Source organism: Botryllus schlosseri, chromosome 12 (genome assembly GCF_051294905.1).
Source record: "Botryllus schlosseri isolate E-star chromosome 12, Bs_hap1, whole genome shotgun sequence".
NCBI classification, from domain to species: domain Eukaryota; kingdom Metazoa; phylum Chordata; class Ascidiacea; order Stolidobranchia; family Styelidae; genus Botryllus; species Botryllus schlosseri.
This window is the reverse complement of record NC_137247.1, coordinates 13078897-13105814: the sequence shown is the minus strand read 5'-3', so window position 1 is coordinate 13105814 and position 26918 is coordinate 13078897. Positions and strand designations below refer to the sequence as shown.

General features: G+C 39.7%; 1 protein-coding gene across 3 annotated transcripts; it reads left to right on the top strand.

Annotated features, from left to right (window-relative positions):
* The first annotated feature begins 1239 nt into the window (after positions 1-1239).
* LOC145452204 (lethal(3)malignant brain tumor-like protein 4) lies at positions 1240-26918 on the top strand. 3 transcript variants are annotated; one of them, XM_080330429.1, is made up of 21 exons: positions 1275-1366; positions 2406-2480; positions 2552-2650; positions 6937-7026; positions 8283-8355; positions 9265-9364; positions 12208-12367; positions 13295-13378; positions 14551-14649; positions 14710-14845; positions 18622-18713; positions 20880-21114; positions 21183-21293; positions 23459-23544; positions 23605-23741; positions 23806-23932; positions 23993-24081; positions 24271-24344; positions 24423-24524; positions 25628-25750; positions 25817-26918. In XM_080330429.1, exons 2-21 carry the CDS (start codon positions 2418-2420, stop codon positions 26050-26052), a joined length of 2316 nt encoding a protein of 771 aa, XP_080186555.1. In that variant the 5' UTR covers positions 1275-1366; positions 2406-2417; the 3' UTR covers positions 26053-26918. The 3 variants fall into 3 exon arrangements, with proteins under 3 accessions (XP_080186556.1, XP_080186555.1, XP_080186554.1); XM_080330430.1 differs by lacking the exon at positions 2406-2480 and having other exon boundaries at positions 1240-1366; XM_080330428.1 differs by lacking the exon at positions 1275-1366 and having other exon boundaries at positions 1386-2480.

Sequence of the window (26918 nt, the reverse complement as noted above, 5' to 3'; positions counted from 1 at the left end):
GTCTAGTCTAAACTAAACCGTGAAAGCGCAACTTCAAAAGATTACATGTACTCCATCATTGTGGCATAATGTGGCCTGAGTCGTCCCTAGGTATCGTGCACATTAATATATTGCTTCACGAAAATTTAGGGTTGTAATAATCAATGTGACGTCACATGAAGTCATAGGCTCTTGTTCACGTTCGCGTTCACATAAAGCTTGATAGAAAGGTTCGCGTTTACACGAAATAGAACCTTTACGGGGGTTACGCCAACCGTACGTCCTATATTTTCATTATATCGTAATCTTTTGGTGTTTTGATTTGATAAATATTTCAATAAAATGATTGACCTCCATTCACTCGATCAGTGGCTATAAATTTGTCTACTGTGAAGATCCAGGATTTATGCAGATGAAATGCCTGAATGTCAGAGTGACTTCGAGCAATTTAGAATTCGATTATTGTATAATATTCTGTTTAAATACGGTAACAGTGCACGAAACTTTAGACTAATGAGCCATTGTCGACCGTGTTCAGTTCTTGGTCAGTAGCGCTCTGAATAGTGATCGATGAATACTGAATAGCATCGCGCTGCCGCACACATATGCTATGTGACAATACGCTGATTTTCTCTCACATAGACTTGTTGGCTATGACTAGCTTGACGCTCACTTCGCAGGCCTATCATGAAATATTTTTCGTCCCAATACAGATTTCTCATATTCATTACATTATTCACGCAATAGAAGTTGGGACGGGTTACTTCGGGTTCGTACGTTCTGTTTGTACTGTTTGTTCACAGCGGGAGAAGTTGAAAACAAACCAAATCAGTTTAGCAACACTGCCGCTTGTCTCCTGTGTCGTACTGGGATGAAAGCTTAGTGTAAACAGTCCCTATATACTACCGTCTCCTATACTGTTAAAAACGTTACTCTCGTCCTAATGCTGTTGTAGAAATTATTAACTACGCCTGGTTTTGAACCGGAATCCAGTACGCAACGAATTGATCGAAAGGGAGAATGTTGTTCAGCTGAAGTTTGTAGAGAATGTTATTGACTCGATATCATGATATCTAAATTGCATCTGTTACTGATATCTCTGTGTGGTTACTAATAAACCTAGTTAATCCAGAGAGTATGTAATGTATATATATAACTTGAAATTACACATTACACAACTTTTATATTTTATTCTAAATGTATGTTATTTTCAATAACCACCGAGCTATAACTGAAGCATCGTCGATAGGAATAAAGAGTTCTCACTGCTCACTCATTTTCAAACTAGTCACATTTCCTACGCTAAAGCACCCGTTTGATTCTTTCGTTATCCTAGAGACGAGCAAGAACGCGAGTGTGTGTGCACAAGAGCGGATGAACGAGGAACGTAAGTAATTTAACTGCTCCCAGTATTGTATTTTATGCAGCAGTTTTTATCCCTGTGTAGTCAGTTTAACGAAATGACCCTTTTATGGTCTTGTGTTTGATAACCCCATTGATAAGAGATATATATTCACTGTCGTCTTGGTTTTTGCGTGTGCGTAGACAATAAGAAGTAGCATAGGCGTACGATGGTTTTAAGGCTATGTGTATGTCAGTTTCCAACTGTACAGCTGATCGCGTCATGAGTTGAAAAGGCGTAATTCAATAAAAGGAAATTCGTGAACGATTACGCTTATGTAGGCCTATGTCAAGAGGCAGATATCCGAATGTAGCGTGAAAGGTGGCGAAGAGACATCGCTAGGATATTCATAAGATTATGGAAATAACAGATTCAATATTATAGAATGCCTTTATATATATATACAGAGTTATCGTCTTGGTATGCGACACGTCAAGGTATTTGAACTTTGTACGGAGCGGATTTTATTACCATGCTGTGATTTCTGTCATTATATAGAAAATAGAATGGAAACGACTGAAATTCATTTCTCATGTATTTGAAGACTTATGATTATAATTGGAAAATGCTGTTATATGGTTATCTGACTCATCCCGCATTCTGTGTCACATATAATCGTATATACGATTATACATAGATACAAAGTAACATCTAATTATTCGGAAAAAGTCGGTCGACATAACTCAATCCGTGCGATGATCGCTGTCGTCAGAATTCGCGGAAGCCTCGCTCCCTGTGTACCTGTGTAGTGTGTATACAGATCTGCACACAGCAACAAAGGCCGATTGTAACGCCGCCGCATTTGCTAGTTGCTGTAATGAAACTGTAGTGCAACTAAGCCGGGCAGTAACTTTCACCCACCACGACTAGGGAAATGAAATACATTTGTGTCGGTCCACTCATCTTTCAGTATACAACCATACAATACATCCTCGCTAGTGGACCGATACAGTTCAAATACACGGTTGTGTTGATTCACTCATTTCAATATATTCTCTCGAAAATAATGGCTTTGTATTGTCAGTCAATTTGGGTAATGGAAGGCTATACGGTGCTAACCGACCCTGACGCCATCAGTGACGTAGCAGATCGACGGCAGGTAACCAAATTTTTTCAAAATACGCCTCGTCGTGACAGTAAGTCAATTAGTGTATCTCAATTCACTACTAGGTGGACATGTCAACTGATGCGAACGACGAAGGCTTGTCAGCAACGACGGGGCTACACTGGAGCAATGGGATTGGTTCTCTGCCAGGAAGTAATCTGAAGGTATGGCGAGACAGAGTTGAATATTTTCATTTTGTGAATATTGCTTGTTGCTATAGTGCGAGAATCAATAACAGCCGCCTATGACCCTCCGAATTTTGCCTTGGGCACTGTGTTGTCGTTAGGCTCCGCTACTAGGGTTACATTTTAAACAAAAATTTATATAAAACAAATATTTTGAAAACACTATTTTTTGTTGTTTTTAGCCATGATTTCCATTGCGTGCAACACATTAGGGAAATTGGGCTCAACCTACCTAGTGATAGCCAATATGTTTATAAATTGAGAAGTTTCCGATAGATTTATTTATTAGGTGATTTCAGTAATATTTAAAATTTCAATAGAACTGAGATCTGTCATCGCGACAAACTAGCCGTTGGGTAACTGACAGAGGTCGTAGTGATTTACATTCCGCCCTTTTAATACATAATAGTATAGAATTGAGCAAGTACTGGTTTCTCAGAGATACTTATCACGAATTTATTTAGTGATAAAATCAGTACTTTCTAATTTGCGATATCCCAGATTAACTAATTAGTTAAAGGACCAATTGTTAGGTATTTAGTGGAAAGCGCATTTGTGATAGTCCGGTCCCTGCATCTCTAATCCCACCGCGACAACACGACGTCCGACTACATGGCTTAATCAGTGTGTGTGTTATAACATAACACTAGTCCTTAACGCATAAAACACTCCTCACCCGAAGAATCCCATACAGTGATTTACTGTCGTAATGACGTCATGAATCTCTATTTGCGACGTCACAGTTGATCGACATTGTTACATGGATCATTGGTAATTGCTATTGAAAATATAGGACCAGTGTGACTCCTTTGACAAAAAAGAATCCCGACTCCTGTCCTACACTGACCAAAAATAGCTTTGACCGGGACTATATCATCCGAGGGGCCAGAATCTAGGCAAAAGCAGCGGTCCTCATACTTTTTCACTATCAGAGTCCCATTCGAGGCCTCAAGCTTTATGAGAGTCGTACGTGAGCGCAGCAGAAGAAATCACTGAAAATGGTCCTATAACAAGAAATTATACATTCATCCTCTCCTCATTCAAGCAACGAAGTTTATAACACAGTTATAATATTCATAGTTGACATTAATAAACTGAGCTTGGATTGAGTTAGCAAATCATTTTATCATTAAGTCGGTAACTTTCTAGAACAGGACTCACACTTTTGATTAACAACCTTATGTTGGATTCTTTCGGTTTATTCACCCATTCTGTAGCGGTTGCTGAGTAATCACAACAACCAATATGTTTACTGAAACTCGTTACGGCGCGTGTTAAAATATATTTACTCATGGGATTTGCCCTGAGTAACAGCAGTATCGATATTTTTCAATTTTACTGATATATTCGTGGCATAATAAAGAATTAGTACCGCTACTTGTTTCTTGTTTTAACGATAAAAGATTTTCACCTTTCATTATCACGGAAGATAGTTGCTTGCCATTTTCTTCATCCGCCACCTGGAAGCCGAATTGTCCAAAGCTTTTTCTTGCCTAAGACTTGCGGTCGGACTAAACTTGCGAGCGGATTTGCAGATGTCCAATTCCCAAACAATTATGACATTGCTAGTTGCTACATTAAAATCGAATATAGTTAATAGCCAATTGACGCGTCATACGTGTTCCACAGATGGGTGGGTTTTTAATCTCAAGCTTGGGTCGTAAGATTTAAAATTTTGATTTAGTTCTAATTCTATAGAGATATCTTGACGGCAGTAGAAACCAATGATTTTTAAGTAATTCTGGGCGGAATACCACCCGACTTTCCTGACTTCACGAAATTTTAAATATGGGATGTATTGTTAGGTCGCGTTGCGTGTAATGACACTCACTGCAAAGCGATATCTTAGCAACATAAGCTTATCCCACGGTTTTAGTTGAGTTGTGAAGTTGTTGACAGTCTCTTCAGCTGCTTAAGTCAGTTTTATATTACCATTGTGCAGAGATTTACAGCCTGATACACACGTTGTAAGAGCCAATGAAGGCAAAGAGCCGATGAAACCGTACGCGGTGTCGCAATTGTAATACACATCGACCATAACGCTTCAGACATCTTTCTAAATGAAACCCGAAGACTTGGCCTGGTTGAGAGCGCATTTACATGCCTACTTTATGTATATGGGAAGGCGATCGAATGTCAATATCTTTTGTTACATGTTGTGGCCCATTGTATCGTTGTAAAGTTTGAACTTTATACATACTTCAATTCAAAGTGGATTGAGGAAATAGCAATGGGAACTGCCGTAGGTATAGAGAGGTTTTGAATTTTCAATATTGTTATGATGTTGTAAACTGTAAAGAATCATTCTTTACTTCATGATATTGTTGTGTATGCGTGCAGCTATATAGATAAAATAATGTCGATCACCAAGTTAACACTTCCCAACGTGCTAAGTGAAGCGCATGATACGCGTGAATTTTCTAGTCTGGTAAGGGTTATTGCCATCCTGTTGTATTTCAATTGGAACGAAACTAAACCTGGGAGGGGGCAGCAGACTTGGACAACTATAAAATTTTCAGCCTTTGCAAATTAGATTAGATTTAGATTACTGGCATTTCGCTCTAATTTAGTGAAATTAGACAACTAGAATTATCTAGTTATCCAAGCATATACTTGGACAACTAGTAAATTTTCAGCTTTTCCAAATTAGATTAGAATTAGATTACTGACATTTCGCTCTAATTTAGTGAAATTAAACAACTAGAATTATCTAGTTGTCCAAGTCTGGGGGGCAGGGACATAAACGTATATGCATTTGTAGTAATCAGACATTCTGGCCAGCATGTCGCGTCAACCCTCCAGCCCATGTAACCCGCGGCAATGAATTTATGATGTTGATAAATGATTAGACAACGTAAATCTACGGATAACTGCGGAGATTCTAGCTCTCTACCGCATCGCATGTGAAAGGTATGGCCATTTGAAACTATGATGATAGTGCGTAACACGTGGTAATACGTCTTAAGTCGCGCGTGAAACTATTCTGAATGTTTACAATTATGCATTTATTTAGGAGTTATCAACTCAAATATATGATTAAGCTGTTTATAAACAAACGACAAGCTTGACCTAAACGTGCATTTCAACTCATAGTGAGCCGATACAAAACTCTCTATCAGCATGCGCAACAGTCATGTGTGACGACTGACAAATGACGACTTGAGTCATAACCATACAGAAATCAACTACCGAACTTTGGAAACTCCTTCCCGACTTGAGAAAACATCGAGAAACATCGAGATGTTCTTTTGTTTCCAGTTTTCTTTTGCCCTTTTTTATTTTATCTAATGGAAAAGTCGATATATATACCCGACTTGAATTATTGAGTTTTCATTTTTGATGGGTCACTTGAACGGACTCTATGGCATGACTGTTTGTGACTAAATGAGAGTTGTCTGCATACTGCATTGAAATTGATATTTAGATCCACTCCAGAAAGAATTCATCTTCTTTCGAAAGTGGCATCAGTCATATCGTTCAAAAATTTCACGTGAAACATATCTACGTCTTTCATATCTCATCGCTCAAACTGAGACATTTAGGGTGGGTCAATCGTACCCTATATAATGTTAGTTCGACTTCTGTATGTCTTGTCTCCGATTCCTAATGCTACATTGGAGCCGTGTAGTTATTATTGCACGCAGTCCTGTGACAACAGGATTTATTTACACAGAGTCAACGGTTAGTTTTGTAAGCGTTCATTCGCTAATCCGATGTGGGCCTATACACTTTTTCCATAAGTCAGAAAACCGTTTTAGGTTTCTCGGACGCTAGAATAGATCGCGAATCATTTTCTTCAACTCTCTCATAATTAGTCGTGTTTATCCATGATATGTTTCTATTGGATTTTAGATCCCTATTCTTCGCTGTTTTCGTCGCAATCTTTCAAAGAGAAAATCTTTAAATTTTCCCTATAGCAATCGAGAGAAGACAGCTCCGAACCGACATTAGAGAATAAGATGTTGAGCTGGCGCCGAAAATAGGCCACATGGTTTTCCAAACCAACACCCACGCCCGTTTTCGTTGTTTGAATTATTATGCGAAACCACTTCAGAGTCAACGAATATGACTACCTTTCAATTTCTTACGTAGTTCCATTCACATCTCGTATTTGTCGTCACAATAGTTCGCTGTTTTCGGCTATAGCTGCCTTGACAATATATTTCTCCAAAAATTGAAGACGCATAAACTGGTACGTATACCGGTACGCGTCGTTTGTTAATGAACCTATCCACTGAAAATTTACATTTACAAATGTATTACAGTTCAGAAAAAACGAAAGGGGAGACATCGAAGTAATTATGGAGACGATTAACCTTGGAAGCACTCGCGCGTCTCACCGCCAGGATTTCAAAGTAAGTTGATCATAATTATACACGCGGACTATCACATCTTTGATGGAGCGAATGAAACTCATCACTTTATGCATAAAATACGCACTGCTCATACGTGTTTACACGGTTGCCCGACATATGAGCATGCGACACAATGGAAAACGTCAGTTCAGCATGGGGCACTTCAGCATGCGTCATTTCAGCCTAGGAATTTATAACTTAAAAACTTACCTTAACCCGATGCATAGGCCTGAAAATAACCCCTATATGTATCCTAACCCCAAGCCTAACCACAACCCAGGGTTGTAATGACTCGAGTCCGAGTCGAGTCACGATTTTTTCAAAATACGGCAATGACTCGGCTCGACTCAAGTCAATCTGTGTTTTGACTAGACTTGAGCTCGAGTCATTGCGCATGACTCGGGACTCAGGCGACCAAGACCATGGCCTACTAAAAACAGTAGTAGTAGCAGTAGGCCAGCATGCCAAGACCGACATTTCATTGTAATTTCGAAGAATAGTGAAGTAACCACAGTATTGGGATTCCGTTTATTGGTACTGACGACTGGTACTTGAAAATGCGACCAGAAACTTTTAAAGGGGGGGGGGGGGAATTAATATATTGTATATATTATAAATGCTAACCATTCGATATCACCATACAGAGCTATAAAAAGTGGGTTTAACAAGACTTTAACTGGAAACTGAGCAGTCAACACAATGACTTGGACTCGGAATCGCGTCATAATACCATAGGGTGTCCTTTTTTTGAGAATTTTGGTCAAATTTACTGTGAAATTGGGTGAGATACCGTAAATCATTTTTTTGTCAATCGACCGCGAAGTGAGAAAAATGTGCCATTTTCTCAAGATTTTTTCTCCGGAATTCTGGGTTTGAAAATTTCGAAAAAGTGTCCTCCTTTCACGATTCCAAAATATGGTAACCCTATAATACCGTGACTCGATCTTGACCCTTTGCTCGATACTTGGACTAGGACTTGACTCGGTGGTGAATTGAAAATGACTCGACCTGACTCGAGTTAAAACTCTAAAAGTGATATTAACTTGTGACTCGGAGCCTTGTAACTTGGGTACAATCCTGCAATGACCCAACCATAAATCCAACCCTAACCCACACCCAACCCGTAATTGAACCCACATGCTCATGTATAGCATGCCCAATTGTCGCGTGCCGAAGTGTCGCATGCTCATTATGTCCACGGACCGTTTTCACATCGGCGTAACTGTAGCCGAGATGTATCTGACATTTCTTTTAAGAAAAGAGATTCAGATGTCGATTCAAGGGAATTTGAACTGGGAGAGTGGAGGCAGCCAACTGAATCGAAACCAGGTATATACCTTAGTTTGCACGGTAATTTCAATGAGAATGACTTATCAATATAAAACAAACATGTTTAAAAGAAGGGCCATGTTGAAAACTTGTTTTTTTGTTTGTTTTCAAAGCCATGACATCACGGCATTCAATTGTGACTTCATAGCGGATTGGGATTTACTATTGAAAATATAGGGTAACTATAGCTCCTTTGACGAAATATCTACGTACTATAGCTGCTGAACCTACTATTTTGAGGGTTCCAACCATCCCATGTACACGTCGACTATATCGGGGGGTAATCGTCCGTACAGGCTCATACAACATGTTTTTTTGGAAAGTATTTACACAATTATGGCATAATTATACAACTTGATAAACACAATTTTTTTCAAAGGCCTTTGTTTAAAACAATGGTGTTTTAAACAACCATTTGTTTTAAATGCTATCGTTCTTTTACTTCTACTATCATGTCCTAATCAAAATCCAATACCATTGAAATTTAAATGCCCAAGTCTCTATCCACGAATAACTGCTCATTTCGTTCGGTGACCTGGTAGGCTATCTGCCAGTGTATGCCAGTTACCAGCCTGCTACATGTGCGTGCGTTGTTACATTCATGTATTACGGAATTCCAACACGAAATGCTTTAGTCTAGTATGAGTTTTGCTAGTCATCGCCGAAGTATCTTCGATGGCGATATGGTGAAATACAACTCTCCAATCTCATCACGTGATCCACGTAAGCGGTGTCCAGAAGTTGTCCGTGGTACAAGTCGGTAAATACGGAATCAAAATGAAGAGTATCGGCCTGGTGTAAAATGACCAATGTAGTCGAAACACCATGAAAACCAAATAACCACAACCCTTCAATTCTGGGATTTGGATGACCGATTGCTTAGAAACAAGCACTGTGTTCACATGACAGAGGGAGCAAACCGCGAAGGCTTTATAGCAACGGACACATTTGACGACCAGAAAGCCCTGAATATGACGACGTCGGTAAAAAGAAATACCGAATCCACACTGTAAGACTTTTCCCAGATTTGCTTCGAGATATGTTTCTTTATCCTCTGCATGATCATATCATCTCGCTGACAAACGTTACCATTCAATTCTATGTTTGCGTAACGTAAATTACAGGTTACATTTCTTTTTGTCACGAATGTACACAGTGACAACAAAAAGCCTGTCTAGACTACAGGGCATTTATTTATATTCAAATCGAAGGACAAACTAGCTTTTTAGGCAAATAATATTTATATTTATATCAGCGGGGAGCAGCTACTCGTATTTGATCATCAGAAGAATCAGTCGTTTGCGCCATCAATATTTGCAATAATCCAAGCATTGTTCGGTCTGTTGATGCAATAAGTAGGATGTCATTCATTTAGAGCTGTGGAATGAAAGCACTATACTAAACTCATTCAACGTGCAGATTTGTGTGACAAAACAGATTACTCGCTGCTACGGTGTGTTTAAAAGTTTTATAAAGTTAACTGTAGCCTTTATTAGTTTCTTGATATACTTCATTATATGTTTTTCCAGAATCTATATAACTTACTCTTAAAACCTGCCTCTGAGTATACAAATTCATTCGTGGTGAAAATGATACGGAGTGACTGACCAGATGAGTCATATATAAAAGAGTCGTTTTGCAATCAAGATCAGGTTTTTTCAGTTTGAAGTCTAAACATACAGTATCTAATGTTACCGACCACAGTGAATCTCTTTTACGAACTATTTTATTTGAAAGCAATGGAATTGGCAAAGATACAATGATTGCCCGATTGAATACAGTACTAATTACTAATAAAACACAAAGTCATCGTCTCCAACCTGCGGGTCATGACTATATTAATTGCCATATGCATAATTTGTTTCAGTCGCGATGTGCCGTTGGCCCACAAGCTTGTGCTTTTAGAAATAGCAGAGGTTTAACTGTAAATGCGGACTCTTCGAATTTGGTTCATTTTCTATCAATCACAATTATGTTTTCCACAGACAAGACATAAAAAAAGTTATTGAACCAACTCACTGACTTACTTCGACAGTGGACATTTCATAAATATAATAGAAGAAATGGCTTTGTAAGGCCGGGGGAACTTTTGAGTCAGACGTTATAATGCGGTGCCACCGCGGATATTTGAATTATATTCTTTGAGCACTATGTAACTTACGCACAACGGTTTATGGTTATAGTTTTCGGCTTTGTGAATAAGTAACTATACCTTCGGTCCATTTTTTCTGAAACCTCTGAACTGCGTGTGCACATTTTTACCTTCTCAGAATTAGGGGTTGATGTCACAGACTCGTTAATAACGGTGACCCGAACCTTGCCGTCGGGCAGTTATAATATAGCATATGAACGAACGAACATGTTCGATATTTGCCATCTTGAATACAATTTAAGTGGAATTATTCCTCGTTACAAATCTCCAGTTTCGATAGAAATGTGCACTGTGCAGGATAAAACATAAGCGATTTTACATTTACTGAGCATTGCTTTGCGGAAGTTATGTTTGAGACCCCTATGCCCCAACGATGTACATATTATATCAGATTTCGAACAGATAATTCAAATGGTAAAATAGAATCATTTTGTGATATATAGCCTGTGTCTGCTGTGCGATATCACCGAAAAGCGCATGTTTTAATGCTAAATGCCCATTCGTCACCCACTATATACTATGTTCGGAACTGTCCAAAAATCAGAAACCACCCAAGCATTACCGACCATATAGGCGTGGCCAGGATAAAATAACGCGCTTGGAAGCAAATTTATGGCAACGGCGTGCCACTACGTGCACACCGTGACGTATCAAAATACATAATGTCACAATGTCAAAATTCAATATTGATAGTGCGTTCACTTGGGTCCAAATTTCTCGTTTGACTGATACCCGGAATATAGGCACTTGAAGTGGAGATGTTCTGTTAGTCTTTGTAAATATTCGAATATCGCCATGCAATTTTGGACCGCAAATGTTCGAAACAATGCCATTCATCCCCACCTCTGAGGGTGATGTTCGGGCATTTCAATGCAGTGATCTGATAAGCTGAAAGTAACTTTCGGTTGAATTATCATGGGAAAATGTTACAGGCATGCTTAGTAAAAAAATTGCGCAATCATGTAATTCAGGGTATATTCGAATGTGCTGATAACAAGCCCCTTTAACTATTAATTGCTTGGGGGTGTCCGACTGTCTCTTTCTGAGTGTCCGTGTTGGAAGTGAATATACCCAGATACCCATGTGCATGTTGTACAGTTACCTTGCCTGTTACTTGTTGATACACGACAAATTTATTAGAGAGATACTAGCATTCATGTCTTAAATCGTGTTAAATTGTAATACAATGGTTCCAACGACGGCAATGAGTTGCCCTACGAACATAATTTTCTGTAAAATATTAAGATAAAATACATGAAAAATAATGTTCTTGCGAATGTATCGTTAAACTTTACACAAAGAAATTGTATCAAGCTGTTGTTGATTATTATGTTTGTTTTGAGATTACAACGCAAGTTCTTTTGTTAGTCATATCCAATTATATATTTTTCCATACATAACTTATATATAGGCGGGTAACAATATTAATATATAAACTAAGAAAAAGTCGGCGAAACGTATATATGAGTATTAGGAACAAGTAGAAGTACTTCGCTACTGACCACCTGTGCAGCAGTAAGTCGAATAATGTGGGAGCAATATTATTCCTCTGGCAAATGTTCCTTACGACTCTTATGTGGTGATGGTACTCACGGCGAGCCAATAAATAATGAGTGTCACTCTCTTAATGTTGGCATGTTGAGCAATTTGGGAATCTTGTTAAGCTAAACCACTATATTCGTTGCTATCCTTTATTTCAGCGACAGCGGGAATTACTCATTACATGGGGTCAATCACGTGAACCCTCTTAGTCCTTTCAATTCGTCAACAACTGTCAACCCGAGTCCGCATGAGCCTCGTAGGAAATATGAGAAGAAAGACTCTGTTCTCCCGAAAAACGACGCGTCGTCTCCAGAAAAGGTGTGTGTCTACTGTATATAGCTACTTCTGGAATGTGCTGGATAAGTGTCTGGTGTCGCTGCATAATTTAGAGGTTTTGAGAAGAGGTAGTCAAATTAGTCATTGTCGTAAGTGAAAGTAGCTATATCCAAGTAACTATAAAAGTAAGTACTCCGGGCCTAGCTTTGCCTAAAAACTGTAAACTGTCAAGCAGAAGTGGTTGTAGTCTAACTAAAATCGTAACCCCGTGAGTAGAAGTGTAAGTATAGACGAAACCTACTTGAGTATTATGGAGAAGTGGAAGTATACTTCGTTATTGTCCACCACCGGGTTTCAGTACCATAAGGCTGTAAGTGATGTCGCATAAAAACCTCCCTGTATTCCCGTAAACAGCATCCAGAGTCCCATCTTGTTTTTGGTCACTAGCGGAATGAACACTATGCCGTCTGGGGGTGCGTGAATTCGAGATCAGCAAGCACGGGGAAATGGTACACGAAAATGTACGATGTGTTTACTATGTTCGACGGTACGTATAATGTACATGTATGTGTATGTGTACGATGCCTTTACTATGATTGGCCCAAAGCTCATACAGATGTTTCGGAATGCATCGATTCTTTATTTACTCGCAATTGTCGTTTGCAACCAATGTACGTACTGATTATTGGGCTTTGAACATGATTCGTCTCATTCAAACAAAATCGTAAATAATTGCTAACGCGATGCTGATATTAGGCTGGCCGTGGACGCATAGCCATTAAAATAGGGAAGAATAATACTTTTTTAATAATCAGTTCGTCGTCGTCACGCGTTCGGTGTCACAGTGTTAAAAACCCTAGGCATCATGGTTGATAATCTTGATATGATACCTATAGTTGATATTGTGTCGTAATGACGATTTGATGTGATTCTATACTGCATAAATTCCGTAATCTTCCACCATTCCAGGTGTTCGATTGGGATGTATACTTACAAACTATTAGCGCGACTCCAGCTCCGATAGATGCATTTTTGGATGTGACGGGAAGGGAGGTGAGTGTCGTGCGTCTTTACGTTACCGGTGTCATATATGTGATGACATAAGTATAATTGATAGAATAGGTTAATGTAAATCGGATGACTCCTATATCTAGATTGTTAGAATATTAATAATAATAATTGGCTACTCATCGACAGCTAACTTGTAGGGTAGACGGCGGCATATGGATTTTGACATGTATTTTCGAATCGACGAGGCTTTTTCATTGCGTCATTTCATTTCATTTTGTTGGTGACACAGCAAAAGCTTCCTTCACCTTGAGTCTACCCAGGGCCGTAATTTCCTAACCCAAACCCCCAATGGGAGGGGGCGTAAGCTGGAAAGGATCCCAAAACATTTCTGAAATCACTTTGAAACGAGAATCTTATTTCGATTGAATTCTTTAATATGGAACGATTGTTTTTATTTTTAATAAGGCCGCCAATTTTCATCCGTAACCATACAGATAGGGTTGCATTTAAAATAAATGGTTGCTTAAAACACTCTGTTTAAAACAGTGTTTTAAACAAAGGCCTTTAAAAACATGTGTTTTTGTAGTTGTATAATTATGCCGTAATTGTGTAAATACTTTCCAAAAACATGTTGTATGAGCCTAAGGACGACGATTACCACCCGATATAGCCGACATATACGATATGGGATGGTTGGAACCCTCGAAATAGTCGTTTCACAGCAATAGTACGTAGATATAGATCATTGGTACGGAATGAATGTTCTGCTGAAGATGACCACCGACCGTACAAATGGTACAAGACGATGTAGTCCTGGTTAAAGATATATTTGGTCCGTATATGACGGGGGTTGTAAGCCTATATTTCATCATAGGAGCTACATTTACGATATATTTTCAATTGTGAATATCAATCCACTATGACGTCACAATTGAATATGCGTGTCGTCATGGCTTAGAAAAAACAACAAAACATGTTTTAAACAAGGGCCATTTTGTTTTAAACACAACCCTAGATACAGGACATTTATAGAACTCAGTCCAAGTGTCTTCGCCAGTGCAAAAGCGTCTCATTATTGCGCTCTGTGTTAGTCGGAATACAACTGTCACTTCTGTTGAGTCTCTTGGTGCAGTAGGACCTGGAGAGTCATCCTCTTTTGGTAGTCAGATAATTCATCGCGTAAACGGCTATCATGCGCTTTCTTGCTTTTTCAGCCGTTTCCAACGACTGAAATGAAGTTTTCTGTTGGGGATTTGTTGGAAAGCGTCGATCCTCTTCATCAATCTTTGATATGCGCTGTGTCCGTGGTTGAAGTATATCTTTTTAATTTCCTTTTCTTGATAAGTACACCATACGAAGGATGCTCGTTGCAGGTGAAAGGATATCGCATGCGACTACACTTCGAGGGTTACGCAACTCTCCACGATTTCTGGGTGAATGCGGATGAGAAGTTAATATTTCCTTGCGGATTTTGTGAGAGCACGGGCAGGAGCCTACACCCACCAAAAAGTAAATTCAAAATCAGCGTATTTAAAGAGTTAATTCCTGAGTGGTTGTGGTGACGAACGTATGATTTGTAATAACTGTTGTCACGAAAGTGACAATGAAAGTAATATTACACCTTATTATAGATTTAAAAAAGTAGGCCTACTCATGTAAATGATTTAAAATCATTTCAAGTCGAGTTCCCGACTTGTTGCGGCCGATTACACATGACACTATTTATCATAAAAACGCCGCTACGAAACATCAATACTACATCACTGTGATAAAGGAGGCAAAGCAAATCCATATTTGTCTCCCGCGTATTCAAATATCCCCTGAAAGATTTGAATTCCTTATATTTAAAATCAGTTTAGTTCAAATAGACGTAGTCGAAAAATATAACCACGAAACCTTTACAAGACAATGTTCAGTTTGAAAATATGCCCGCGCTATCCTAAACGCAACTTTTTGAAAGTATATGAAGGTCTGCAAGCGCGTAACCAGGGAAAAAAGGAGGGTATACCGATTAAAATGGGATTATTCGTGATGTCATAAGGTGCACAGGTCAGCTCCGTCTAGTCAAGAACCAACCCAAGGGTTTTCCTACATTTATGCTCCCGACCCACTTCATCAGTAACGTTCAATGAAAAACGGCAATTTTCGACAACACAATAAATTAATCAGATTAAACATTCACTCAAATTTGATGAGGAGGTTGTATGTTGTCCACAATACTTTGGTGCAGTCAATGAGACTGAGCAGCGTATGCCAGTTGCAAAACCAAGGCAGGCTTTTAGACTTCATGTTGAACATGGGTAAAAATGATGACTCCCACAATCACGTTGTGGTAGAAGGCAATATAGGTCAGAACACTTTTGAAGTTGATTTGTGGATATGATGAGGACACTCGAATCCAGAATTCATTCACAGAGACATCCTGGAATTGATCACGTATAAAGTCCAAAAATTGAATCGTATCTTTATTCTTTTCTTGACTTTTTAAATTCAGTTTGTTCAAAGCTTCAAAATTATCCATTAAATATATCAAGCAAGAAAGAACTTAACGTTTTCAAAAAATCTTTTGCCAGTTCTTTTTTGTTTTGTTTCCGGAAATACCTTTATCAGTCCAGGAAGATCGAATACCCTAGCTAAAAGGTTGCGTCTTGACAGTTATCATATACTTCGATGTAGTATAGGGAAGTTGCTTATGTTCCTAACTTAGATCGTCAAGTAACGTCTGGCCCACTGGAGTATTTAATGCGCTGTTTTAATTTAATTGACGCATTCAGCGACGACATCAGAGGCCCATTCACGACCGGCACGCGAGGTTTTTGAAGCTAATCTTCCACGATGAATAAGCAGTGGGCGTTCGGAATCTAAAATGAATGGTACCTGTGGTGCACAATCAGTACATAGACCACACAAATTTCTTCAACGTGTGTTCTCGTTGTCAAAAAATCTTCGACCTTTGAACTATGACATATTTGACCTATATGCTACTGGGCTACATCTTTGGTTTCAAATGTACTCAAAAACGCTGCTATCCATTCACATTTTTAAACAAAGAACATTAGTTGAGCTGCTGATGAAAATCTGTTGATTCAAAAACTCAAGTAGAAAGAAACAATGAGTTAACGTTAACTTCGGGTATTACCTTCTCTTCTAAATCATTCGCCATTAGATCAACTTTCTTCTGAGCTTTGTTGTCCGATAAAAGAATCGCCTTTTATGTTTCATTTACAGTCTTCACCTAATACACCGTGCTATAAGTCGGCAGTTACGGAAAATAAAAAGAATATCGGCTTGGTGTAAATGACCATAGTAGTCGACGAACACCATGAATACCACAAACCAACCTAATACACCCAACACACTTCGTAGGAGTCCCCGATATCGAGAGTCCTTTTTCGGTTTGGCAGTGAGTGCTCAGGCTCACTCCAAACGACGCCACTCTCAGTTTATTATCGGCAGATACAAACGATCAAATCAATTCAAGTCGTTGACGTTTCAAGCCGTTATGCATGGATGATATCTTCTAAATCAGGAGTCGCCAACTTAAAATGGGTCGCGGGCCACTTTTAAAAATTCCTAGAGGCCGCGGGCCGCATGACATCAATACCGAGATTAATGTAGGCAACGCAGTTTAACGACCACGTCTGATAACTCTACGTTAGTACAATGCTGTGCTCTCTAGCATGGGCGACGAGCATAGTCTCCACAAAAGAAATAATATTTTATTGAACAAACACAAATCCAACAAAAAATATCAAGATCATCAATTTCATTATATTTTGAACTATGAGCTGTGCACGATACCTGACAACACTCTGTAGCGCAAATAAAACGGGTGGCGGACCTGTTTCCTATTCACGGCGGATTTCAATTACTCAAATAGCCTGCGGCCGCATTCCGGTGCATAGTCGTAGTGAACTAACTGCGGGCCAAATGGAAAATACCCACGTTAGACTGTCCAGTCCATGTCCATCGCCGGTACAGTCCGGACTAATATATTTACGCATATCGACTTACTGTGCGCACCGAAATCGTCACAATAAAAAGAGTTACTCGGATAAGACCTGTAGGTTCATGGGTGAATTTCGTCATTAAATATTAGTATAGTTTCATATATCACTATAAAATTTTTATCCTTTTTCGGCCAATGTGATCTGATTCACCGCTAGAGCTGATGCAGGGGTTGTCTTCGAAAACTTAGGGAAGTTATTAATGCTGTGCTGCATCTTTGGTTGGGTCAATTCTTCTTCTTCTTCTTATTATTATTATTAGTCCCCTTTGTTGCATGCAGTTATTTCTTGACCTCCCATCAGATTTGTCGAGAGTCAATTCGTAAATTCAAGTTGCATATTGACGGCCGCCAACACATCCTAATTGAATTAAATGTCGGCAGCCGCATAATCTTCCTTCTACTGTCACAGATTGGCCACCCCTGGATTAAAGAATCGATATTTGGGTCAGCTAGACACGGTAGTCTACTTGCTGGAAAACGATCTCCTCGTAAAGCATGGTCTTTTGGAGAGCCCAAAGTCGTTTTTCACGGGTCTAGGTCTCGGCAGTGGTGGACCAGTGCACGTCAAGGCAATATGCCCATTCATACCAGCTAATTCTTCCTCCATGGAATGATATTATCATGCCGAAGTCGTATATCAGCTAGTGAGGAATAGTGATATTGGGCACAGTAGAATGGCTTTACTTTGAACAACAACAAAAATATCAATTTTAGCATTTCAAAATGCTTCACTAAGCGTTCTTCGAATTTTTTCCAAATCAGGCCGCGGGCCGCATGCGGCCCGCGGGCCGCGTGTTGGTGACCCCTGTTCTAAATGATATTGTAATCAAAGATCGTAGTGATTAATCATTACTCAAAACACGATAGAAAATGACGCATCGTCCCTTTTCTTTTCCTAACCCACCAATAAAAGTCATTGTTATACGAGCTTTCGACGTAAATTAGCAATTTCGATAAACAATCAAGTATTTAACGGACATAAGTTTTATTGAACAAGGAATCGCAATCAAATTTTGGAAAATGGTTGATATCCTAAAGTGTATTTTTTAATTAGGGAAATCATAATGAAGTTTCGCTTTAAAACTGCTAAAATTTCAGGACTCACAGCAACGCCTGAGATGAAATATTGTAATGCGCAAACCCATTTTAATTGTCAATAGCCTACTGATACAAACATATTGCTGCTTCGAGGTGTTTCGTTGCGGTTTTGGAGAAAAATTGTTTGCGAAAAGCTAGGGTACTCGCGTTGAAATATAATGTATTTTCGTAATTGCAGATTTTGATGCAGCAACTTTTCATTGGCCTTCCTACGCATCCACCACCGGAAAAAGTCTCAGTGGAGAAGATAAATTCCGGGAGGATATCTCGGTAAGGCACTGTGTTAGAAACATTGACTATCAGTCTAATTTGAAGTGAACCAAATTGCTTTCTCAACCGCGAAACACACACACACTCTGCCTTGTATTTTGTCATTCGCACCTAAAACATTTTTCCTAACGTTATGACTAGGGATGAGCAGTAATGAAATTATACGCCATTTTCCAGTTTCCACTAAGAGTTGTATTAGGAATAGGACGTTCTTATTGTTGTCCTAGATGTTTCTTCGGCATATATACACCGGTTCATGTAGCCTAGCAACACAAGGTCTATGCATAAGCCGCTGGACAAGAAAGGTGCTAATATGGTCTTGTAAGTCTTGCACCATCCAATAATGCTATCCCGGAAATGCTGGGCGCCAAGCGGGGAAGCCGCGGATACCAGTTTTAGGGGTTTGGCCTGACACGACCAGCCGACCAATAAGCCGAGCGGTCCTCAATTACGCTATCTTGACAGTCATCATTTCGACAACGAGAATTAAACTTTTGACGCTGAAAACTTGAAACTTTCAAACCCCAATTGGTCGTATCACAACATCCATGCATGTAGTATACGAAGCTATACGCAACGCACGTTAGCGGAAATGATATTTCTGTGAAGTCATGATCAACACACAGCATTGTCCGATGAAGTTGGTATGACCGAATAAATAACAAATCATCTTTATGCCTTTCAGAATTGGCCATGTATTTCGTTGTGGTGTCATAAGAGGTACTTATCTGAACTTTCCATGACATTCATACTATTATGACGTCATCATGAGCGATACTAGAATAATCGACTCAACTCCAAGCAGAGATGCCACTCCTGGGTTTTTCCACCCAGATCTGGGTTTTTCGAGCATCACCTGGGTTTCTGGGTTTTTGTGCTTGAAATCTGGGTTTTTTCAACATCATGTTTGTCAGGTCAATTTTACGGCGCAAAATTGATTATTAGATTAGTAAGATCTTATAATGTCGACGGATTCCACTGTGATTGAAACGGCAGAGTCAGACCCATTTACCAATAAAATGAGAGGTCTTGGGCTTGATGCGATAGAGCTTCATTGATTACTGAAAATAGGTCGCAGAAAGTCATGTTAACAGGGCAACTCTGGAGCAGTTGTTTGACAATTCAAAATGATTTAGGACTTGAATGCCAGCGCTGCAACAAATTCGTTGTGTGTCAGTAAATAGCATGTAACTGCTGTAAAGTATGCAATTAATGCTCATGAAAAGACCAAATGTTGATCTAACTAATTTACCATGTTGACATCAGAGTATATTCACTTCCAACAGGGACAGTCAAAGAGAGACAGTTTGGGCACCCGGGCCAGTTATTCAGAGGGAGAGGGGTTTGTTAAATTCAAATGTACTCTTAATTTCATGATTTGGCTGTTTCTTTTTCGACTAAACATCCCAGATAGAAGTGTTTGTCCCAGGTTTAATGAACCGAAAGCTATTTTCAATCTATCTGGTCAGCCCGCAATCACTGGAACTACCCTAAAATCATCCTCACGATGGATGGGGATTAGGATTGTTACTCACACTACGTGACCCCCCCCCATACCGAATGCCTCGTAGCAAGCAATGTGTCGAGAGGAAAACATCATATTTCGATGGATTTGCTCATTTACCTGAGCAACATGTACAGTATGAAAATGAACCGTTGGTATTTCAATAGCTAAAACTTCTTCTATGTCCGTATAACTGTCATTGATGACTCTCAGTCACTGTTTTAAAGCTATATCATAAAAATTTGAGTGAAATATAGGATCTGGGTTTTTCTGGGTTTTTTTAACGTCCAAATCTGGGTTTTTCCAAAATATCTCAGTGGCATCTCTGACTCCAAGCCCAACAGTCGATTCGTATAGAATCACTAGGCTCACTCGGGTGCTTGCCCAAATGCCCAGCCTTAGTCAAGGCCCGGAAACCACGTCGCAATACCGTTAGCATCACAGTTTTTTTATATTTGATGACTTCAGTAATGGCAATTGTTTGATAGTGAGTTATGTGTCGCTGGTTTTACTCGGGCTAAAGGTATAGTCATTTTGGTTGCTGTTGTTGTTTTTGTTGTGGCGTTAGTGTTCACACTATTCACGGTGTTTCGACTAGTTCGGTCATTTCACACGATACCGATATTCCAACTTGCTCAATAATACAAAGCCTATGTTTGCAGCAATGCTTCCAACGGGATTCGTTGTTTGAAATCGGCGACAAGCTGGAAGCGATTGATAAATCCAACCCGCAATTCACTTGCGTGGCCACAGTCTCTGACATCATCGACGACCGTATACTGATACATTTCGACGGATGGAATCACAACTTCGACTATTGGTGCGACAGCAAGTCGAACTACATCCATCCGACAGGGTGGTGCGACGATAATGACAAAGCGCTTTCGGTTCCGCATGGTTAGATATTATGTGATTTTCTTACAAGCAAAGTCAGCGCAAACGCCTTTGTGTTTTTTTGTTTGAAGAATACAGTTTGGAAGATTTATTTCAATGGTCCGAGTATTTGCAAGGAACAAATTCTCGGGCTGCTACTTCGGAGGCCTTTGTAACCCGGACATACCACCTCTTTGAAGTCGGTGAGTATAATACGACAATAGTGTCCTTAAAGTTCGTTTATCGAAAACCGGGGTCATCAGTACGTCGAGTTCAGCGGGACTTTCATTCCTACAATGTTTCGATAGACTACACGGGAGAATCACAGATATTCTCTTGTGAGTAGGCCTATTCGTTGATGGACCGGCAACTTCGAGTCGATGGAATTGCAATAAGCATCCTTTCGGATGCATCGGATTATTGCAATTTGTCAGTGCGTAGTCAAAATCACCATGATGGGTATGTGAACCTATTTTCGGTCTGGCAAACCTGCTTGCATCCAGCGGTTTCTCGAATGTATGTGTAACTGACAAATGTAGTGCCTTGGCTCTTTGGCGATTGCACCGTTTGTGTACCGTTTGGCTGGTTTGAGATTTAGAGACTATTGCACGGAAATGTATCGTCACAGAATTCAGCACAGGAGAGTACGCGACTTCATTTGATTCAAAAATGTTCGAAATCATTGCCAACATAATTACTTTCTTGTTCACTAACAAAATAGTCTATGACGTTACCGAGTTTTGATGCCCAGTCAAATTGAAATTATTATACAAGACAAAAACCTACGTACGGATATAGTCGGATACGCTCTAGCTATTATATTTAGTGAATTAATCAGAGTTCACTAATGGCATAATAATTCCATTGAAATTCCACGACTTTCTGGATATGACATATACATATATGTCATGAAAGTCTCTGCTAGCATTAGGCCTATACTGTTATACTCTTACAAATATGAACCCAGCTCTGAGGTCGAGCGAACCTATAGCTCAGTGGTCGGGGACCTATGGCTCGCGAGCCATATATGGCTCTTTTGGGTATAAGATATGGCTCTTTGACAAATTTATATTTTTTGTACTGAATTGATCAATATAGCAACAACTTGTTAGTAAATTTTCATCACGGCCAGAATAATTATTCTCGTGGCAGTATAAACATGTCTTTGAGAAGTAAAGACAATACCATCTTCAGGTTTAGGGACCAGGAGCCCTATTTTCAAAATCCACAAATTTAGGTTACTGTCGCGTTCGCGACCAATATCACTCGTGAATTCGATGTACCCGACTCGAAATCCTAGATTGCACGATACGTTGATTGACGAAAGAGAATAGCAGACATAGCGACGCCCATATGACAACGCAGTTTTCAATACACATTATCTTCCTGATCTACGGCGCGAAATGAACTACCGTGGACGTTACATTCACAATTATAAACTAGAATTAAAAACAATGTCATAACTATATCCACGTTCTTATTGATTGGTTAGTAGCTTTGATACCACTGGTGATCTAATGTAGGCGTGTGGCGCAACGTTACGTGTTACCACCGAATACTTTTGAGAATTGACAATTCGATCGGTATTTAGATTTTCGGAATCAGTGCGACAATTAGATCCGATTAATATCAGTTATTAAAAATTCTAAGCTATTTACGATGAAGTGCATTATCAATGGTCCCTTACCTCTCGTTTCGCGCTTTATTTCCGAACAATTAATATGCAAATTGTGGGATTTTGGTAGGAAATGTTCAAAATCTTGTCATTGATGAACATCGATTGAAAATGCCAATAGTAATTGAAGGTTTCACAATTTTCGTTCACTCATACGGACGATAGGTGAGATACTGCCTCACTTGCCTCCGCTGACTCGACGTCACTGATGTATCACAGCTTAGAGTGGGTGCGCAATGGGCATATACACTTCTGTAGTGACCATGTTGGGTCCAGCCTACGAATGTGATCATAGATTCTCGCATTTAAAAGGAGGATCTCGACAACCTACGTTCTCGTACCTAAAATTTCGCATGCTAAAATAAGACAACCAGTATGATTAGTACGAGTTTTTGGAGAGAAATGTGACCCGCACGACGAATCCCATGTATACTGAGTTCGAATTGGAGCTACGATGACGTCACAGAATTTTCGATTATGACGTAACAGTTGATTGACATGTATGGCTCTTTGGGAGTTAACATGGGGAAAATAGGACTAAAATGGCTCTTCGGACAAAAAAGGTTCCCGACCACTGCTATAGCTGATCATGTTGGTGACTGTGTTGCTGACCGTCCTGGTGGGGCGCGGTATTGCGGTTCTAATTACGAGCGACGAACGCAATTTTCGTCTCTACAATTTTAATCATTGTAGGGATGCGTTTGGAAGTGGTGGATAAGCGGAATCCGATACTAGTTCGGGTTGCCTCCGTCGCCGACAAGAATCACTACCAGATAAAGGTGATAAGAACTGACTTTAACAATAATCGCAGGCCATAACAGCATCTTGTGTTAATAAAGATTCATTTCGATGGCTGGGACGAATTGTATGATTACTGGATCGACGTCGATAGTCCCGATTTGCATCCGGTAAAGTGGTGCGAAAAGACCGGGCATCCGTTACAGCCAAATATAACAGAAGAGGAAAAAACCTCTTGGTGTGTATTCATGCGGTCGAGTTACCGTGGAACGTTGACTAATTGCCAGTTTGAAAACTTCCAGGCACGGAGGCTGTCCGATACTTGGTTGCCGCGGAATCGGACATATCAAGGGTTCGAAGTTCGTCGGACATCACAGCGAATACGGTTGTCCATATTCTGCAAAGAATTTAGATAGCTATCCCATACAGGTACCGACGTCATGCTGCTTCCAACCTTACAAATACATACGATGCTGTCTTGAATTTTAGGATAGGATCATGCCACGCAGAGGCCCGAAACCTTCGTCACTGATGAGCAGAAGGATCGCGAATTTTTCCGGCGATAAAGAGAAGCTCAAGTGTGTATTGCAGATTTCTTTTGTGCTTATTCAATATAAAAGGAATTAAATATAGGCTGAATATGAATGGATGTATTAGAACTGTACTTCTGAATCATAGTAGCATTTGTGAGATATCTCCAATTATATATGCTAACAGCTGGCATCGTTACATAAAATCTTTAACGTTATAAATTATTTGTCATTCAGCTCCAGTACTGTCGGGGACCGTCGGCGTTCGTATCAACGAAGGGAATCGAGAAACTCTGCGTACGACACGCTTGGTAATTGTGACTTTGAGATCATTAATTTCCAACATAGAATATAATCCAATTCAATTACTATTATTTGTTATCCAATAGGCGAAAAGGGAGAGGCCGATTCAGATCATAGCAGTCCGTCATCTAATTGTTATGAACCTCCCACTAAAATAGAGCGGCACCACAAAGAGCCGAAAGTTGAAGGTGGGTTGATATGTTATATATATATAACGACAATACAGCATCGACTTTTCATGCAGTATCAAATATAGAAACCTAAGAAAAGTATATGCGCATTTAGATATGAATATTTAGATTTCGTATCATTGTAAACGAAAATCGTGTATTTCTCCGATCGCCAACGTAACGTATAGGGTGCAAATCGGGTGAACGGCACTTTCTGGTACAAAATATTGCCCTCACACCCTTTCGAATGTAGATATATCCCAGGGAAAGTGGGTTCTGCTTTCATGTATACCAGCCCAAAAGGCGCAAGAAGATCGCACACGTGTACAGAACCCACTACACTGCTGGATCTCCATAATGATTGGTGTACCTAACAAGTTTTCATCCATTGGAATGGGTGTGAAAGCAAAATTTGGTACCAGAAAGTACCGATGGACTGATTTGCGCCCTACGCTATGGTGGAAATCTTGTAAATACATCATGGCCTACCTATGTAATTTCAGTGTGTAGATCTATGATTGCAACATAGGTGGAGCTGCATTTTCTTTCAGTTACGAATCTTGAGCCACGCAAATCTTGTTGGTATTTGATAATAATAACCATAGTAATTCGTAAACCCATGTGTGGTGTACTGTACACTGAAATGTAACGTTCCGATCTTTTGAGCGCTGCATCCAATTGTTTCGTATTAATGTAAGGCAAATAATAAGCCAAGAGTTATTTCACGGAACATTTGTACAAGAACATTTGTATCTTGTACTTGTGATGCGGGTCATTCTGAAAAAGAAAACGAGCCGTTCCTGTTCTGCTCTACGGTCTTCAACTCAACTTGTAGTCAAACGTTGACGGAATACCACAATGCTTACTACTTACTTACTTCTTCAGTCTGTCTTTAAGCGTTCAATAGTTTTTGAATCGCTCAAATGTTTCATTTTCATTCAGCGTGCACACTTCTATCCGATTTATTTTTAATTGTAGGCAAAGAAGACTGATAGACTTTCCCTATAGTCATTCCGATTCTATCCTATATCTTTTCATTGCATCACAATCTACTGGTGTTTTCGATCTAAATGCCAATAGCAGACTGAAATGTAAACAAATACGTTGGTTTTAAAATCCAGATATCATTCCTATTACTGACGGAAGCAACTTGAAATACCCAGTGTCTACCGCGACCGCGTGGTCCCCATTTCCCGACAAGCATCTGTCGCAATACTGGGATCAATGCTCAAAATACATCCCAGGTTGGTTCACAAGATAACGACTTAATAGTTCTTCCCAAATACGTAAAAAAATTCTGGTACAAACAGGAATGACGGGTATCCGCGGCTCTGTCGTGAGCAAATGGACTTCGGAAGACGTCGCAAATTTCGTCACGAGACTGACCGGTCGCGAAAACTACGGTCTCTTGTTTCTAAACGAAGAAATCGACGGGGAAGCATTTCTCCTTCTTACGCGAAACGATATATCCAAGGTCTTGAATATCAAGTTGGGGCCGACTTTGAAAATTCACGGCGCTATATTATACGCGCTGGCGAATGACTGAATTCTTGCCACACTGACTGATTCTTTACAGAATTACGCGTTGTCATTTGCCACTGTTGGCAATACATATATGTCCTGTACCGTGTACATTGTACAAGCATGATTGGCGTGGTCAACGCTGGCGAATGCGCGTATGCCCCATCCAGATTTTGTAATTGAGCGACGCTATTTACAGCCTAGGTCAAGGTGTGTGTGTGACGCCACATTAGAATCTGGAGAGACTCTTTGGGGTACAGCATTTTAATAATATATTCATGGCAGAAATATAATAAAACCCGAAGCTTATCGAGCTGACACTCTTCAAAGGCAATCTTCAGCAAATGGAGAATTTAAAGAACATGCATCTAGCTACATTGCATACAACCAATTCTGACGTCACAGAAACAAACAACACGAAATACAGTCAAACCGCGAGCGCAGCTAGTGGCCACATGTCACTTTGGATAAACATTTCCCCATTTGTTTTTTAGCTATAGGTCCCTACTCAAGTACTTATGCTACTTTTAGCTTATGCGACGATCCTTCCGTTCAGCGTTGTGATGAGACACGTACTTCATTGCGTCACAATGCATCACATGTGGCATAACACAAATCACAATTTAACATGCACATAATTAAGCGAATCCAACATGTAAAGCATGAAACACGTTCTAGATTTAAAAGTGTTGTTCTGGAACCTCTCAGCGGTATCCAATTGATACCACTGCAGAATGTCATGAGCGGACTGGACTGCCTATACGCATAGCATCTATTTACGCATCTTTTAATTTATCCTTATCATTCTGCATTTCTCCGCTATTTTGGCAATGTGATTCCCTAAGTTCTCAACTGTATTGTTTTGTAATAAAGAAATAGGTTTTGTTGCTA

Bases quoted from the DNA above. Each gene is read 5' to 3' on its own strand.
- LOC145452204 (XM_080330428.1), top strand. From the start codon at position 2,256: ATGAAATACATTTGTGTCGGTCCACTCATCTTTCAGTATACAACCATA. The intron at 24,082-24,270 runs GTGTGTATTGCA...TTTGTCATTCAG, and splicing joins GGCGATAAAGAGAAGCTCAA to CTCCAGTACTGTCGGGGACC. The intron at 25,751-25,816 runs GTTGGTTCACAA...TGGTACAAACAG, and splicing joins ATGCTCAAAATACATCCCAG to GAATGACGGGTATCCGCGGC.